The sequence below is a fragment of the Rhamphochromis sp. 'chilingali' genome (genome assembly GCF_963969265.1).
Source record: "Rhamphochromis sp. 'chilingali' genome assembly, chromosome: 11".
NCBI lineage: Eukaryota > Metazoa > Chordata > Actinopteri > Cichliformes > Cichlidae > Rhamphochromis > Rhamphochromis sp. 'chilingali'.
Window position 1 is genome coordinate 1,819,229 of NC_137938.1, and position 18,451 is coordinate 1,837,679.

Here is an 18,451-nt window from a genome sequence, read left to right on the forward strand (position 1 = left end):
GTGTGTATGACAAGGTTCCTATATAGTACATTTCTGGTGTACTTGACCCCAAGTATTTTATTCAAGGTCTCATTCACAGCATTTACTTACACATTCACACTACAATGAATGCATTGGGAGCAGCACGGGTTTAGTCTCTTGCCCAAGGATACTTTGGCATACAGTTTGTATGGAGATGAGTGTTTTTTGGTGATTGGTGACAGAAGGATGGCAACAAGGAAAGTCCACAAGTGGACATATTACACAAAGGATGTTGAAGCTACCAGGTGGAAGGAAAAGAGGAAGACCTCAGAAGAGTTTTTGAATGTAATGGGACATACAGAGGGCATATGTGACGGATGCTAGATGATGCTAATGATGGAGTTAGATGGAGGCAGGTGATCCAATACGGCAACCCCTTAAAGGAGCAGCTGAAAGATGAAGACTGTTCTGAGTAACCAGTTTCTCAGTTTTTCTCATTGCTTCTCTCCGTACATATTCAAAATGTTTACCATTTGATGTAGCTGTCCCTCTCAGTCAGATGGGTGTCTGCAGTGCTTTTCCCAGCTCTTTGGGTGTGGACATCTATTAAAGACTACAGAGAAACCATGGTGGGATCATCAGCTGACGGATGGTGACGAGGTGAGGTGATCGTCCTGGTTATACTAAAGTTAAAGACAAAAAGTCAAAATGATTGATCATCCATGCTGTCACATAGACTCAGATCTGCACGGCTTCTGTTTTAAACACTGTAGTCAGCTGCAGAAAGAGGACATGAGATTTTCTCTGACAGCATTCAATACAACCTGATGTAAGGTCAAAGGTCGTCACTTGATGATGAAATAAAAACTTGAGCAAGGAATTCTTTCACACTGGGTCTTGCCAATAGTGTGTTACTTACCATAAAGTAATTCAGAGTCAGTCATATCTGAGTAATGACATTGTAATGTATATACATTGTTACTGTATAGCTTTCTACAGGACTGAAGGAGGTGCTGGTAAAGACTACGAGTCCTGCTTGATCCCTGCGCCGAGATCTGGTACAGGACAGCTGTGATGATGCATCCAGGAGACGCAGCTCGGTCCTGATGGTCTTCTCATTAGTGCTTTTCCAGGGTGAATGTTGATGATGATAATATCATCATATATATTTAATCTCGGTAATATTCAACACCATTCTTCCCTCGGTTCTAAAGGACAAGCTGGTGAACTCTGGAGTGGACCATCACCTCACTACCTGGATCCTGGACTACCTCACCGACCGACCACAGTATGTGAGGACTCAGGGCTGTGTGTTGGACAGGGTCGTCTGCAGTACGGGGGCCCCACAGGGAACGGTTCTGGCTCCGTTCCTCTTCACCATCTACACTGCAGACTTCTCCCACAATTCCACCCAGTGCTTCCTGCAGAAGTTCTCTGATGACTCTGCAATAGTCGGCCTCATCACTGATGGGGACGACAAGGAGTACAGAGGTCTGACCCAAGACTTTGTGGACTGGTGCCAGCTGAACTACCTCCAGATCAACGCCAGTAAAACCAAGGAACTGGTGGTAGACTTCCGCAGGCACAAGCATTCTCCACTGCAACCACTGAACATCCAAGGTATGGACATTGAGGCTGTGGACAGCTACAGGTACCTTGGTGTTCATCTGAACAATAGACTGGACTGGACTCATAACTCAGACGCCCTCTACAGGAAAGGGCAGAGCAGGCTGTACCTGCTGCGGAGACTCAGGTCGTTTGGGGTGGAGGGCCCACTCCTGAAGACCTTCTATGACTCTGTGGTGGCTTCTGCTATCTTTTATGGTGTGGTCTGCTGGGGCGGCAGCATCTCTGCTGGGGACAGGAAGAGACTGAACAGGGTGATCCGCAGGGCCAGCTCTGTTCTAGGATGCCCTCTGGACCCAGTGGAGGTGGTGAGTGACAGGAGAACGGCGGCTAAGCTGTCATCCCTGATGGACAACATCTCCCACCCCATGCAGCAGACTGTGACAGCACTGAGCAGCTCCTTCAGTGGGAGACTGCGGCACCCACGGTGTGGGACGGAGAGATTTCGCAGGTCTTTCCTCCCCACTGCTGTCAGACTCCATAATAAAGACTTTAACTGATCAAGCACACACATCCATACATATGCAATAATACTAAGTGCAATAATCCTTTCTGTCATCGTTGTATTTTTACTCAGTTGTATATAGTATTTGTATTTGTATTCTATTTTTATCTTATTGTATATTTATTTTATTTTATTCTACTGTATATAGTATTTTATTTTATTCTATTCTGTACAGCTGTGTACTGTATTTATTCTTATTGTATTCTAATTTTTGCCTCATAACTTTTGCACTGTCCACTTCCTGCTGTGACAAAACAAATTTCCCACGTGTGGGACTAATAAAGGTTATCTTATCTTATCTTATCTTATTCTGGGTATTTATATTTGAGCTATTTCTTCTATTTTGTAGCTTTGTTACATAATGTATTATTTGATTTAGTTCAGGCTCTTGCTGTTCTTATTGTGTTGAATGAAATGAAAAGAACAAATTACACTTGTATGAAACCTGCTGCTGCTGTGTTTTTAAATCTAACGAGCTGTAGAGTGCTCATGGATCTAAAACTTTAAATCTTCAGTTTTATATCATCTTCAGTCTTGTCTCAAGTACAATGTTTAATTTCCAGGTAATTCTTTAACAGTACTCTGTGGAGTGTGCAGCTCATGTCATCTCTGTCTAAGGGAGAGTGCTGAAGCATTCAAACATAGACTATTAGAGTAGCACAGGTGTGTAGCATTGCTATCTAATTAACAACAGGGATACAGAGTGAGTGATTCTTATAGTATCAAGTGTTAGATTATAATATTATTTTATGCCATGTTATACCCCTAACTAAAGATTGTGAATTATTATGTAGTTTTAGTTTGCATTAGTCTCCTGAATTAGAAGAAGCTGATAACTATTGCATTCGTTAAACTGATTTGCATTACATTAGACTGCTGATTTATTGTGGATGAATGATATTGTTTTATGATGTTATAAGAAATACTGTTTGCAGAAAGTCATCGCCTTATTTGTCTGATTAGAACAGAACAGAATATACTGGAGTTTTCTGCCCCAACTCAGCAGGAGCAGATAAACGGGGAGCCAAGGTCGTAGCTTAGGCGCCGTGTGAGAGAAAAGCATGTGAATGTTTAGGCTTTTATGATAAGGTGGGAGAACCAGAGGCTATAAGAGTTTGAGCAATGCTCCACCATTTTGAGATCTGAGGCTGTCTGCATACGGTGTCCATCTCCCACGCGTGTGTTCATTAAAATCATCGTTTGACTCAACCCGGCCGGACCAGTGTTGTTATTGTGGTTTTTCATCCCCAATATGTTGAACCTTAACACAAGTTAACAATCAGAATCTAATCGAATGCGAAAGAAGACCCCTGGACACAAATCAGCGTGATGAGAATGACTAATAATGGCAGACAAGCATATTTGGGAAAAATGAGAAGAACTCTCGTCCCGTCCGCTGATCTATGACCTATACCGCATCAGACACCAGGGGGCGAAAGAGACGTTTTGGCTTCATGTTTGTGGAGCTCTAGGTCGTCCATGGGGAAAAGGGGGCGGATTTGGCTCTTTCGGCTTCCCGTACTATACCGGTGGACGGAAACGGAGGTGTTGTTGACGCGCGGGGTTTGCTGGGAAAGTTTTAGTTTGACGCCATTTTGGATTAAGAAACAGAGGGAGTAGTCGAAGTTGCAGGTATTTCACAGCCGTGCGTGTTTTCAGCTACATCAGATCTTCACTGGGTAAGAATCGGGGAAGGTTATGTAATAAGGGTAGAGTTAGTAAAACCGCTGCATTGAATTTACAGCAGAGATGTTGACCACAAGTTAGCATTAGCTATCGAGTTGTCCGGGAAGCTAATTTAGGGTCTAACCAGGAATAAGTTGGCCAAAATCCGTTTTGTTCTGTTTCACGGAGTGAGGTTAGTTCCTGCAAGCTAGTAAAACGACGTGTTACGAAATCGGATAACGTGGGTATTCACTGTTCATGTTGTCTGTTAAATGTGTGCCTATACTCTCAGGAGTGGAGGGATTTAAGCAGTTAGGAATGACCTCCTTCCTGACCGGGAAAGCGGGTCGTGTCCACTTCCCTGATAAAGAAATATCCTAGTTTAGGAGCGGCTATCGCTGTCATTGTTTGCAACGCTTCAGTTTAGAAGAAGGTGAACGTTAGCGCTCATCATCTGTGGAGGTCCTCTTAAGATCTCGGGTAGGAGAACTGGAGGTGGAGATTGCTGTGACCTTAAATACTCTACAGTTTTCCAGGTGGTGCTGCATGTCTTCTCCGACTTGCTGAATATTCCCGAAACGATTCAAACTTGGTGTCGATTTAGATGGAGACGTGGTTCCGAAGGTGAAGCCGTTGTTCTAAACAGCGCTTTACTTTGGAGGTGTGGTTCGTTGTGTGGCAGTGATGTACCGTTTCTAGCACATTCTGTGGGAGACTTGGACTATTGTTCTCTAATTGCTGTTGAATTGCTTCTGTTGTACTATTTTCTGTGGCTACAATAATAAAAAACAATAGTGCACTCTAATTTTGAAATTAAGTTAAATAGTAAAGGGTTGAAAGTAGGACTGCAACGATTAATGCGAATAATTTGATTATAAAATTGACTCAAATGCTTCGTTGAATGCATGGCTCTGAATTATGCAGATGAAATGTTAACTTCAGTTACAGCTCGGACGGAAGCGATACCTGCAGCAAACGGGGGTTTGAGTCTAAAGGGCGGCATTCATGTCGAGCCTTTCGTAACATTTTTTCAGATTGAAAGTGGCATTGGGTTAATATTTAAACATATTAAAATAAAAGCTTGTTTTCGGACACTTGGTGTCGTAAGCCCCGCCCTCTGTTCAAAGATGGCCGTTCACAGTGGACACAGATGCCTCTTTCACTCCTCTTTCCAATCATCTGTGTTCTCTGTTCAAAATGTGAACATTGGCATCCTTGAAAGAGTGACCTTCGACCTTTAGATGATGATGTCCAGCCCACAGAAACAAAGGTCTAGATAGTGACTATAAAATCTTCTGCAGAGCTATCAAAACTCTGTATTCCAATGCTAATAGTTCTATTAGAATGAAAAATGGCACCACTTCTCGTTTTAGTCTTAATCGAGGTGTACGCCAAGGTTGCCCGATTAGCCCTTATCTTTTTTTACTTTGCACCCAAATTCTTGCCTCTCATATTTCGAATAGCCCTGTGAAGGGTATAAACATAGCAGACAGAGAGATTGTCATCAGTCAATTGGCAGATGATACCACAATTTTTCTTAAAAATGCCAGCCAAGTGCCAATTGCTTTACGTGTAATAGAGGATTTCTCAAAAGGGTCTGGATCGGTCCTAAACTTAAATAAATGTCAGTTATTACCTGTCAAAGAGTGTAATGTTCAGAGTATTTGTAATATAACAGTTAAAAATGAAGCAACATATTTAGGTCTGATTATCTGCAAAGATACAAAAGACAGAATTTTACTAAATTTTCCCCCAATTATTAAAAAATCTCAAACCAAATTAAATCAATGGTTGCAGAGAGATTTAAGTTTAAGAGGAAGGGTATTGCTCTCAAAAGCAGAAGGTCTGTCTCGACTGACTTATGCAGCAATTTCTCTGCATGTGGACGGCAAAACTTGTAAGGATATCGACCGAATGCTCTTCAACTTGCTCTGGAAAAACCGGACACATTACATCAGAAAAAGTGTATTGATGAATGACTATGAACACGGTGGTCTCAATGTTTTGGATTTTACTACTCTAAACAATACATTTAAGATTAATTGGGCTAAACATTTTCTTAAAAATCCGGTATCCATTTGGAATTTTATTCCTCACTACATTTTCTCTAAGTTTGGTGGTCTAAGTTTTATCTTAGGTTGTGATTATAATATAGATAAGCTTCCAGAAAAGCTCTCGATGTTTCACAAACAAGTTCTATTAGCTTGGTCCCTTATATATAAACACAACTTTACACCCCATACGTATTCAATTTGGAATAATAGGAACATAGTGTATAAAAATAAATCATTATTTTTTTCTAGGTGGGTTGAGAAACGGATTGTTTTAGTGAATCAGCTGTTTAATCCTAATGGGCAGCTCATGTCCTACTCAGAATTCTTAAACACCTATAAATTTCCAGCCACGCCCAAAGAATATGCCATATTATTTGATGCAATACCTACGGGTATTATAATGCTTTTTAAAGGTATTCAACCTTGCATATCATTGTTTCTCTCCCCAACCCTTTAGATTCACACATAGGAAGAATCTGTCTAACAAACCACAGTAAAAGTAATAAGAATATTCGTGCTTTGTTCCAGACAGAATCTCTAACTGTCCCACATGTGGTCTCTTATTGGAATTTCTTTGTCAGTGACATTAACTGGAAAAGAGTATGGACAATTCCTAACAAGTATCTGGTAACGAATAAAGTGAAGGAAGTCCCATTTAAAATACTGCATAAATTTTATCCTGCTAATCATTACATGACAAAGTTCAAAAGGGACATAAATGTGAGCTGTGGATTTTGTGGAAGCCATCCTGAGACTGTGCAGCACCTCTTCTGGATCTGTTCATACGCTAGAACATTTTGGAAAGACTTCAGTAGATTCATTGCTGGACATCTCTACAAAGACTTTACTGGGAAATGGGAAAATGTTGTATTTTGTTTCTTTCGAAGGCAAAAAAAAGGAGATGTTTACTTTATAATAAACTTGTTAGTTATCTTAGCTAAATTTTATTTTCACAAATGCAAATACAGTAACAAAAACCTAATTTTAAACATTACTTTAATGATGTTTTATGTTACATAAAATTGATTAGTGGATCACTTAACAAAAAGGCTATGAAAACTATTACTATTTGTAGTAATTACAAATTATTTGAATGTTTGTAATTCTTTGTATTACACCCCCTGGCATATGTTAATTTTGTTCTGATTGTATACATGTTCTGTATACTGTTTCTTAATAAAGTTTAATATTTGGAAAAAAAAAAAAAAAAAGATAGTGACTATAAAAGCCACCGACCGAGAGCAGTCACAGGGATCACAGCTGGTGTGTTTGACGTGTTCTTTGGTGTGCGGGGAGCTTACCACAGGCTTCATTTTGACTTTTGAGCTGGTGGAATAAATTTGTGGTACTGCTGCCTTTTGTGGCATAGTTTTATGGCATGTTTTGAAAAATACTGCATTTTGTTCGACATCCAAACGACAGCGAGTCTCATTCCTTCGCTCATCTGAGACTTCTGCTGTCCCTGTCCGGCAGCATAGAAACTAGGGCTGTCACGATTATGTCGACTATCAAAATAATCGTTTGTGGCAGCCCTAATAGAAACACGCCTGCTCGGCGCGTTCCAGCCGGGAGACATGTTTCCAGTTGGCAGGTGTGAATAAATGATGCATTTGCAGCCTGTGGTAGGAAAACAACCTCACAGTGAATTACATGCAGGCAGCTTTTACGATGCAACCATTGAACCCATGTACATGGAAAAACTCAGGATACATCGAGTATATTCGATATATCGCCCGCCCCTACCCGAGGGTTGTTAGGTTGGACGCTGATTATTGATATTACCATCTACACCATCACGTCTTGTTTTCAGCAGCACAAAAGTGTTGCATCAAAGCACAGGGCAAACTTGAGAATGCTAATATGTTTGCTTTCCTTCATTGCAGACACGCTTGGTCTTTTAAAGGTTTACAGACACAAGCTCACTCGCTCGTCCCATCAATCGTCCCTTCAAGGCGGTGAATCGCCCGTTTAACGAACTAGTGAAACGGCCCCAAAGCATAATCTGTCAGTGCCATCAACTCCTACGGTGCTTTACCAGCTCCTTTTTTTTCAAGCAGTTTTGAATGTATTGGGAGAGAGAATAACAATCATTGACTCCGTATATAGAAATAATAATCATTGCATTACTATAAGGACTCACAAATGTCAGCAGATTTGTGAAGGCCGATTGCTGAAATGATTGAATGGACATAAGAGAATGTAGTGCACTGGGAAAGTATTCCAGGTGTGTTGCTAGCAGCCTGGACAACCACAGATGGTCCCACAGCCACTCTGTGCTTAGGTGGTTCCTGGTTTGACACTTGGCATTCAAGTTCGGTCTTTGTTTGATCAGACCAGAGAATTTTCCCAAGTCCTTCAGGTGCTTTTTTGGCACTCCAGGTGTCTTTCACCTCTTACAGAGTCACTTCTGTCAGGTGACTTTACCATGCAGGCCTAATTCTCGTAGTGCTGCAGAAATGGTTGTCCTTTGCAAAGTTCTGCTGGAGCTCTGTCAGCGTGACCATCAGGTCTCTGTCCCCTGCCTGACTAAAGCCCTCGTACCGTGACTGCTCAGATTGGCAGGGCGGCCACCTCTAAGAAGAGTCCAGGTGGTTCCAAACTTCTTCCACGGAGGCCAGTGTGCTAACTTCAAGCTGCAACAAGTTTTATGCACCATTCCCCAGTCTATTTCTCCCGCGCACACTCTGCTTGTTGATGTCATTTCGTATGTTGTAAAGTAAAATGTACCGAGGCTTCAGCACGGTGGTGACTGCATCAATCTGCTTAAATCCTCAGACACAATGGCGAGTCCAGGGAAAGACAACTACAGGATGAAGAGCTATAAGAACAAAGCGCTGAATCCTCAGGAAATGCGTCGAAGGAGAGAAGAGGAAGGAATTCAGCTACGCAAACAAAAAAGAGAGGAGCAGGTGATCTTTGCTAACGTTTGGTGTATAAAATGGAATTAAGCTAACAGAGTTCAACATGTGTGTGGGACTGTTATGGTCCTGTTAGCACCTGCTGTGTTTTTCCTATCAGGGTGTGAGTTCTGCTCTCCTGCCTTTGCTACCAGCTAACTGCACTCAGCAACTGGGGCTCAAGTTCCCATTAAAGAGTTGTGTCCATGTGGCTTCTTGCTCACTCTGTGTCTGTGTGTTTGGTTAACATTGATTTTGCTGAGCTTTTGTTTTTTGACTGGTTTGTGTTTCTCTCTTTACTTTGGTCCTGATTCTTCTCCGTCTCCATTTTCAGTCTGGACTTCTTTACAATATTCAGGCTGCATCTCTGCTCCGATCACCGCCGTCTCCTGCAGCCTTTCATTTGTGCGTCTGTGCATTTATTTAATGTGTGTCTGTATGACTGCAGCTGTTCAAGAGAAGAAATGTCTGCATACCTTCAGCTGATGACTCCATGCAGGAATGTCCGATCCAAGATCCAGACATCAGCTCCACAGTACCCATCACAGCTGTAAGTGTAAGCTGCCTCTCTCCTGTAGGTTTGCTGTGCTGTAGTCTGAACTAAACATGAACTCTCTGATGCGTTTGTGCAGGATGGAGTCATAACAGCAGATATGATTCAGATGATCTTTTCTGAAGACCCCGACCATCAACTAATTGCTACACAGAAATTCAGAAAATTGCTTTCCAAAGGTGTGTCTCTGTGACGTTTAATGGAAGATTCGTGTTTCTGTAGTCGGTTTACTAAAAGAGAAATAACTGTTTGGACCAAAGTTGAACAGAGAAGCTGCCAAGTTATTTTATTCTGCTTCCACCTGGCTGTCAACAACAGGCTCTGCTCTGTGTGCAGCTTCTGCAACGCCTCGTTTCTACAGGCGCAGTGCTGCCTCAGTATCAAAATACTAAAGTAATCATTTCCCACAACTTTATCAATGTTGCACCACACCTGTGCTGGCTTACACAACAGAGATTAAACCAAGAGAAACACACAAAATGACCTGAAAAAGAAATCTTGCTCTTTGAGGTGTTTTTCTGCAGAACACAAATTGAATTGGTTTTGTGAAACAGCCTGTTGCTCTGTCTGTGAAATGCCTTTAACCCTTTAGCAGGTTTGTGCTCAAAGTGTTCACTTGTTTCTTTTGCACAGAACCCAGCCCCCCCATAGATGAAGTGATTTCCACTCCTGGTGTTGTGACTCGGTTTGTGGATTTTCTGCAGCGGAGTGAAAACTGCACACTGCAGGTCAGAGAATCCAACACTGTACACCTGAGAGTATCAGGACATCTGGATGTCCCACTATCAGATAACAGATGTGTTCCTGTGTCACGTGTTCACCTCAGCAGACGTCTACAGTCAGATTATTGCTCGTATTTCATTTATTGTTTCATTTTGTCCTTTTCTAATTTGTTATTAGTCTCAAAGCGAGTGGGTGACATGGTGCTTCACAGGGCAGCAATTTACATGTTGCTTTGTTATGAGTCATATTTATATGTATTTAATAATAATAGCTAGAATGTTGAAATGATTGGTAGGCGTTACACAGCTATTGTGAGCATTGAACCTCCAGTTGTATCGGGTAAAACTGTTGTTGTTGTCATATTGTCCACGGTGTGCTCGTAACAGTTCGAAGCGGCCTGGGCACTGACCAACATCGCCTCTGGGACCTTCTTGCACACCAAGGTTGTGATTGAAACAGGAGCTGTTCCCATTTTCATTGAACTGCTGAACTCAGAGTACGAGGATGTGCAGGAACAGGTGAGAGTCACATGATAACACCTGCTTAGTTACAGGTAACCTGCTCATCTATAGTGAGTGAGTTGAGATGTTGAGCTTTTCTAACAGTTTCAGGACTTTTGAGAGGCACAAACCTGAATGTGTGTAAACTGCTGTGGTAGTGTTTGACAGGACGAGTTTTAGTGTCAAAGGCGGTCTGTTGGGCTGTGACGTAGTTGAAGCATGTTGGCTGTTTTCCAGGCAGTGTGGGCACTGGGGAACATAGCGGGCGACAACGCTGAGTGCAGAGACTACGTACTCAACTGTGGCATCCTCCCGTCTTTACAGCAGTAAGTGTTCGTCGTCTGTCTGCGTTTGTGTGTCAGAGCTGCACTAACAGCTGGCTCTGCTCTGTGCAGGCTGCTCGCTAAATCCAACCGTCTCACAACAACCCGAAATGCAGTGTGGGCTCTGTCCAACCTGTGCAGAGGGAAAAACCCACCACCAGATTTTGCAAAGGTCAGCCCCGTCATTGTTGTTGAGTCACTGAATACTGGAGCTCATTCGCCTTCCTCCTCCTTAAAGTCATATTTCCTGTACTGATCATGTGGTTCCAATATTAAATTGTCCCCTTGTCTGTGTTATTTTGTCAGGTGTCTCCTTGTCTCAACGTTTTGTCCAGGCTGCTGTTCAGCAGTGATCCAGATGTGCTGGCCGATGCGTGTTGGGCTCTCTCCTACCTGTCTGACGGCCCCAATGAAAAGATCCAGACGGTCATCGACTCCGGGGTCTGCCGCAGGCTCGTTGAGCTGCTCATGTACGACACTGACATACTCTTTGGTTGTTGTTGTTGTTTTTTGCACATTTGTTGAACATAAATGAAAATTGCTCCCTAAATGTAAGAGCTGATTGTGCTGTGACAAGCTTTGAGTGTTCCACGTAGCTGTGAAGCAGTTTCAGCCCCCTGTTCTTTGCAGAATTGAAGGGCTGTTGAGCCAAAACGTAACGTTGGATTGGATTTAAGTGTCATGAGTGTAGCTGAGTTTCCAGTACGAACTGGCTGGACATGGTCCTTCACAATTTTCTGGGAGACAGCTGAAATGATTCTTGCGTCAAGTCACTGGCCATTTGCCCAGTTGGGTTAATTGAAGGGACGCTCCACACCAGCCCTGTAAGTGCTGACACGAGCCCATTCGTTCATTTTCATTGCTGATGCTGTATTGCCCAATCAACACACTTAAGTGCCACAAAGTAAATAAACGGCAGACGAAAATGACGCAGACTGAATCATCAGCACGCGAGCATGAGCGTTTTCAGTGGGGATGAAAACAATAGTGTGGCCGCGGAGACCAAAACGCTGTTTTCAAGTTTATCCAGGTTGGTGTAGCTGAGAGGATTATTCCTGTGTATAGTGAAGGGGGCATGTTGAGTGCTGGGTATCGGCTTGGACTGAGAGCAGGTCAGATCGGGGGTGGTGACACTTAAAGGCAGCCAAAAGAAGAAAACTGAAACATTAATAAACGAAGTACTGTGGTGAATAAAAACTGCTGTTGGGTGGTGCTGGATTTAAAAAGAAGGGATCAGCGTGTTGAACAGAAATGTTGGATTAACAGTCGGCGGTATTAGTTTCCCTTGCAATGAGCCTATTCATGCACAGTGTCTAAGCTCCAGCTTTCAGTCCTTTGAGTTTCTTATTGGTGGTATGAAACTTCCAGAGTCACAGGTTCTTTTCTGATATTTTCTTGTCTGAGAGCGTCTGTTCTGTTCGTCTGTTTTCTTTGGGAGACGCAGCGTCCAGTAGAACACAATCAGCTTCCTCTGATTTCGTTCCCTGGACGATTTGAAGCATCAAACGTTGTTTTCTTTTGATGGCGTAACATTGTTGCCAGTGTTGGTCAAGTTACTTGAAAAAAGTAATCAGTAATTAATTACTGATTACTTCCCCCAAAAAGTAATCCCGTTACTTTACTGATTACTTATTTTCAAAAGTAATTAATTACTTAGTTACTTAGTTACTTTTTAAAAACACGATTCACAACCTGAGTAGGTGATAAAGCGATAGATCTTTCAGCCCAATTCTACTTTTTCTGCATAATCCATCATACAAAATGTAATCAAATGGAAAAGTCTCTTTTTAAAACTTGTTTTATTAGTTTTAATCTTTTAACTTTATGGATCAAGCAAAAATTTAATTATATGCAACATTCTCTGACTTGAATAAATTAGTTTAACATTTAAACCTATTTTCTGCACATTCCAGCTCATAAAATAAAATATTTTTTGTGTTTTCACTCACTCTTTCAAACAGATGCAAGTAAAACACAGCAGAAAATAAATAAAGTCAAAGACTCAGCGGTCCTGTTGCTCTATTTTCACCTGTAAAGCAGGAGCAGGGCAGGCGGAGGTTTACCCTGGTGTAGGTGTGCCGCGGTCAGTGGAAGAATCCGTGAGTTTCTCTGTGAGTTTCCCATTACGTCGTAGCTACTCGGTGCTTGTTGGAAGTTTAGAGGTTTTTTCACTGTAAAAAGAAGTTTTCTTCCCACGCACAGCGGACACTAATGTTTTTGTCACTTTTTATGGAATCAAACTCAAAGTAAGGTCAGTACTTCCACGCTTTAAACGCTGCACGCTCATACTCTCTCTGCACTCGATATATTATCCATTGTTGATCTGCACACAGCTGTTGTCACCAACGTCGCACTCGCTTACGTCACTGTCGTGAGACATTCTCGCAAAAAATCACGGTTTTAGTAACGCAGTAACGCAGCGTTCCTACGGGAAAGTAACGGTAATCTAATTACCGATTTTGCAATAGTAATCCCTTACTTTACTCGTTACTTGAAAAAAGTAATCAGATTACAGTAACGCGTAACGCGTTACTGCCCATCTCTGATTGTTGCACAAAGAATCTGTCGTTTCTGATCCCGTCCACGCTTTGCACGTCTCACTGTGTGCCTCCTGTTTCCAGGCACGGCGACTACAAGGTTGTTTCTCCTGCCTTGCGTGCAGTGGGAAACATCGTGACAGGAGATGACATCCAGACTCAGGTACAGCCTCTGTTTCTTCCATCGGTGCTGCTTGGCCTTTTCTCATTGACAGCATTAAGATCTTTGGCTCCTCTGCTTTCGTCTCAGGTAATCTTGAACTGTTCAGCACTGCCGTGTTTGCTCCACCTTCTCAGCAGCCCTAAGGAATCCATCAAGAAGGAGGCCTGCTGGACTGTGTCCAACATCACCGCAGGAAACCGAGCTCAGATTCAGGTATTCTGCTGCGGCGTCTCCGTTTGTCGTGGCGAGATGAAGAGCTGCTGTTCTTTGCTGCTGACCACATTTTTCTGTTTTTGTCAGAACGTCATTGACGCCAACATCTTTCCAGTACTGATCGAGATCCTTCAGAAGGCCGAGTTCCGCACAAGAAAGGAGGCTGCGTGGGCAATTACCAACGCCACCTCTGGGGGCACTCCCTCACAGATAAAGTGTGTTTACCAGACGTCTTAAAAACACTTGATGTGAAGATTCCTCCTTACGTAGTTCTGGTGCCGTGTTTCCCACAAATACAAACTTGAGTCACAGTTCAGTGCGAGTAGTTGCACCATGTGATGAGTCATTAAAATCCACCAATGTTAGCTGAGCACTGCTTCAGATGGTGCACCACACTCTTTCCTACAAACACCACATGGATGTTAATGTGACTCATTCAGACTGTTAAATCAACAGCGCTGGTTTCATTTTACATGTTCATATATTTGGTTTGTCAGATTTCACTGTGCTGGGACTTCTCTGCACATTTGCACAGCAGGAATTGGTGGAAATCCAAAAATCAGTCGAGCTTTATAAACAAAGTGAAATGCTGCTGAGGACTAACGTCTGTGCTTTCCGTGACAGGTATCTGGTGTCCCTGAATGCCATCAAACCTATGTGCGATCTGCTGACAGTGATGGACTCTAAGATTGTTCAGGTGTCACTGAACGGTTTAGAGAACATCCTCAGACTGGGAGAACAGGAAGCCAAACAGAATGGAACTGGCATCAATCCGTACTGCGCTCTGATTGAGGAAGCTTACGGTAATGCTCGCAAACCACCAACAGAACATTCACGAGCTTTCATTCACTCAGAAAAGTGGACACGTTCTTTTGTGTCGCGTTTGGTTCCACACCCACCGAGTGTTCACTGCACCTCGGTGGGGTTGCTTCTTTCTCGGCACTTCTTTGTAACCGAGCGTGTTTGCAAGAACGTCTAAGTTTAAAAAAGTGTCAAATAAAAGTGAAAGCTTTGTTTAGGAAGTTTGTACGTGAGGGCAGAAGGCAAAGTTTGGACATTTTAAGAATCACAAGCTTTATAGGCATGCTGGTATTTTTGTCTCTCTCACACACACACACACACACACACACACACACACACACACACACACACACACACACACACACACACACACACACACACACACACACACAGCCTCCATCTTCCCTGACTATAGTCTCAGGTGTGTCATTTGTAACATCAAAGGTTGGAGGTTAGACCCTCTGTCCACATCTTTGGAATTAAATCATTTCTGATCACTTACAAGAAATTTAAATTGGCAGCATTTCTGCATCGATGATTAAAATGAATGAAGAAGATAAACGGGCTGGTTCTTGTGTAGCATGTTTCTAATTTGCTCGCAGACTCCCAAGGTTTTTTACCACACACACACACACACACACACACACACACACACACACACACACACACACACACACACACACACACACACACACGCTGCTGGATGCAGGAGAGGAACTCGGGGTTCAGTATCTGGCCCTGCCGTACTTTGGCACACAGACAGGGATGGAAACAGCAGCACTTTGATTAGAAATGCCTGCTGTAACTATATTCACAGGAGCTTTTTGTCACTCAGTGTTGAAACTTCTGTCGTGTGAAGATTTGTGCGTTTGCTTCCATTCTTTCAGGATTGGACAAGATTGAGTTTTTACAGAGCCACGAGAACCAGGAGATCTACCAGAAGGCCTTTGACCTGATTGAACACTACTTCGGTGTGGAGGAAGAGGATGCCAGCCTGGCTCCACAGGTGGATCAGAATCAAGGCCAGTTTGTCTTCCAGCAACAGGAAGGACCCATGGAGGGTTTCCAGCTTTAATCCCACTGCACTTCCTTAGTTCGGTCTTGTTGGACTTGGAACGTCTCTGCAGCAGACCCGTCTCTTCTCTGCTGTGCAGGATCTTCACGTGTACTATGCCTGAGATTTGTGAAAATAGAGATCAAGCGTTTGGCTCCTCTGGAGTCCTAAATAGAGAGCTGAGCTTTACCCGTTTCCGTACCGTTGATAAAATGTCTCTGCCATCGAAAGCCGACTCAAGTCAAAAGGTTTTGAAACCTTGTTTTCAAATTTAGTGCAAAATCACAACGTTAAGCTTTCAGTGGTGTTTTTTTAATCATTCAAAATGATGTTAATATTTATGTCTCCAAGCCATCATCCATATCCCTTTGTGAATGTGAAACTACCTCTTCAGTCTCCAGAAAGAAGAGTGAAAAGGGAGAGAAAAGAACACCGAGCATTGCTTCATTTTTCCATTGATGTGGAAATCTGAAAGGAAATCCGGATCCGAAATGTTCAGATCAGGGTCACCTGTAGAACAACACTACTGTATGTCCCAGCGCTGCCGTCTGGAGCAGCGGCACATCCACCTTTTACTTCTAAAGGACTTGAAGAACGGAGGACTGCTGTGTCTGCTGAGCTCGTTAGAAACAGAAGAGTCGGAGCTTTTTTCCTGCATCGAGCAGCGGCCTGAGTTAGTCTGTGACAGTGTTAGCTTTTCATTGCTGCTAATTTCAAACGTTCTTTCAGTTGATCCGCAAGTTATCAGGACGTGGCAGGTAATGTCTGTGACACGATGCTGTGTGCAAAACTCTTTCCCGTGAGATTGTTCAGTTGTCTGGTTTGCCAGTTATCTGTCTTAAATTATTTCTGCCTGGTGTGATGGGATTTCCTGAGCGACCTGGAGGGTTTTGTATATTATATATACATGTAAGTGCAAAGACGATATTTAAGTGGCTGTGGGAATAGGTTATATGCAATATTTTTTCTGCTTGATATGCAGTTTTGACAGTTTCATTTTGAACTTTGAATATTTCCACTTTATTTTTTCATGTTTTGTTGTGGTCGAGGTCTTAAGGAGGAAGCGGAGGCTTCTTTCCTTCTTCGAGCTCCGCCCCCGAACACTTTTGATACGTGTCGATTTGAGTACAGTGACATCAACTGGACGCAAAATCAGTCTATATTTATGTGAAGTAAAACTATTTGTAATGCAGAATTTACATCAAGCACATTCAATCATATAGTTTTCTAATATTTCTGGTTTCTCTGTTTTTCTTTTTTTTTGTAGTTTTTGGGTTTTTTGCTTTTGGAAGTTCATTTGCTGTGTTCTCGTCGCTCGTGGATTCATGTGTTTAATTGTCAACAGCCGATGTACAATAGTGTGATACTATAATATGCAGCCTGTGGTTCCTGACACACGGAGACCTGATGGTGGAAGCTGTTGTAGTCACTGATCACGTGTGAGGCTGCAGCTATATGATGTAAAAAAAAATAATAATAATTAAATGCATCCATTGGATAAAAACGATGTGAGCTGTGGTGTGCTGTGAGTATCTGGAGGAAAGTTCTCGTCCTGTTTGACTTTGGTGTTTAGTCTGTGAGGAGGACGACCAGCAGGTGTCCCTGTGCAGATGAGTCAGATTGTCTCAAAGCCTCGCTGCGACCTGTGCCGGCTCGTTTGAAGCTGAAGCTCCGGCACGAGTCAGTCACACAGCTTCAGAAACACTGGGCCGAGGCGGGGGCTGAACAGAGTCACGTGATCGATGACGTCCGAAGCTTCGTCACTGCTTCAGCACCTTATTCAGTGTTTTGTAAGGAACTGAATCACTGGCAGGATGTGTGCTGTGTTTGGGTGATTTAGCGCGAGGTTGCGTGCCACATAATTAGAGACATGAAGCCAAGAAGAGCTCTGCCTGTTTCTAAATAAAAACCAGTTCAATTTTATTTAGCAACAGTCACCTCAAGACGTGTTATAGTGTAAGGTAGACCCTACAGTAATAACTGCTGGTAATAAATCATCAGCGATTCTGCTCCCAGCTCTAAAGACAAACACTGCAATTATAGAAGTTATAGTTTATATAAAAGCATCTCCTGGTAAATTACATAATCAGGTGGAGGCAGGGACCTCACTTCACCTACTACAGAGGTTCCCAAAGTGTGGGGCCCGCCCCCTAGGGAGGTGCAGAGCCATTGCAGGGGGGGTGTGGTATGAAAAGGAAAAAAAAAAAAACGCTTGGACACTGCTAACATCATGGACAGGTTTGTTGACGAGGCGCCCACAGAAACGCAAAGCAGGAGATGAAGCGTCGCTGCACATGTTTCCAAACCAACTTCATTCTGAGCCAAAGACTAGAAAACATGGTGAAGAAAATCTTCCCTTTGGCTTCACCTGCACAGGTGCTGAGGTAGGTCTCCCTGCAGAACTGGTTTCCCTGCGTCAGGAGCAGCGCTGGGCTCTTCAAATCACGGACAAACAGGATCCCACATTCTTGATTTTTAGTTCACAAACACTTGTTGTAATGACTAACTGCTCCTGACATGTTGGAGATGTTTGCTCTTTATACAGTAAAGTTACAGCTGGATACAAATAATATCAGGCTGATCCTGCTACGATTTTGTGTTTAAACCCATTTTGCACAGAGAGGCATTTTTTGAAAAATGTATTGATAGCAATGTTGAATATTATTACACAGGAAAAAACAACTACACGTAAAATAATCCCACCGTGACGCCTCTGCCTTTGTAAATGGAGGGACAGTAACTGCGTGTAAACCTGCAGACAGTCAGATTAACAGTATTTTGTCTCTATCTGCTATTCTGCAGTTCATCCCATGTAAACAATAACGTGGCCACAGCGTGACGTGGAAAAAGGCACATACCTCTGACGTTGGGTGACG

The 18,451-nt window shown here is 42.8% G+C and overlaps 1 protein-coding gene across 2 annotated transcripts; it reads left to right on the forward strand.

Annotated features, from left to right (window-relative positions):
* Positions 1-3,631: 3,631 nt before the first annotated feature.
* Positions 3,632-17,082, forward strand: kpna5 (karyopherin alpha 5 (importin alpha 6)). Of its 2 annotated transcripts, none has more exons than XM_080897572.1 (14): positions 3,632-3,771; positions 8,587-8,720; positions 9,157-9,258; positions 9,341-9,440; positions 9,895-9,989; positions 10,371-10,502; positions 10,722-10,810; positions 10,880-10,979; positions 11,114-11,277; positions 13,429-13,507; positions 13,595-13,720; positions 13,808-13,935; positions 14,345-14,523; positions 15,409-17,082. In XM_080897572.1, the coding sequence occupies exons 2-14, from the start codon at positions 8,592-8,594 to the stop codon at positions 15,594-15,596; spliced, it is 1,611 nt and encodes a 536-aa protein (XP_080753698.1). In that variant the 5' UTR covers positions 3,632-3,771; positions 8,587-8,591; the 3' UTR covers positions 15,597-17,082. The 2 variants fall into 2 exon arrangements, with proteins under 2 accessions (XP_080753698.1, XP_080753699.1); XM_080897573.1 differs by having other exon boundaries at positions 3,655-3,724.
* Positions 17,083-18,451: the final 1,369 nt, after the last annotated feature.

What these genes read in the sequence shown, in the direction of transcription:
- kpna5 (XM_080897572.1), top strand. Translation starts at nt 8,592, where the DNA reads ATGGCGAGTCCAGGGAAAGACAACTACAGGATGAAGAGCTATAAGAAC. An exon ending in ATCCTCCCGTCTTTACAGCA is followed by an intron (nt 10,811 to 10,879) that starts GTAAGTGTTCGT and finishes TGCTCTGTGCAG; the next exon opens with GCTGCTCGCTAAATCCAACC. An exon ending in TCTGATTGAGGAAGCTTACG is followed by an intron (nt 14,524 to 15,408) that starts GTAATGCTCGCA and finishes CCATTCTTTCAG; the next exon opens with GATTGGACAAGATTGAGTTT.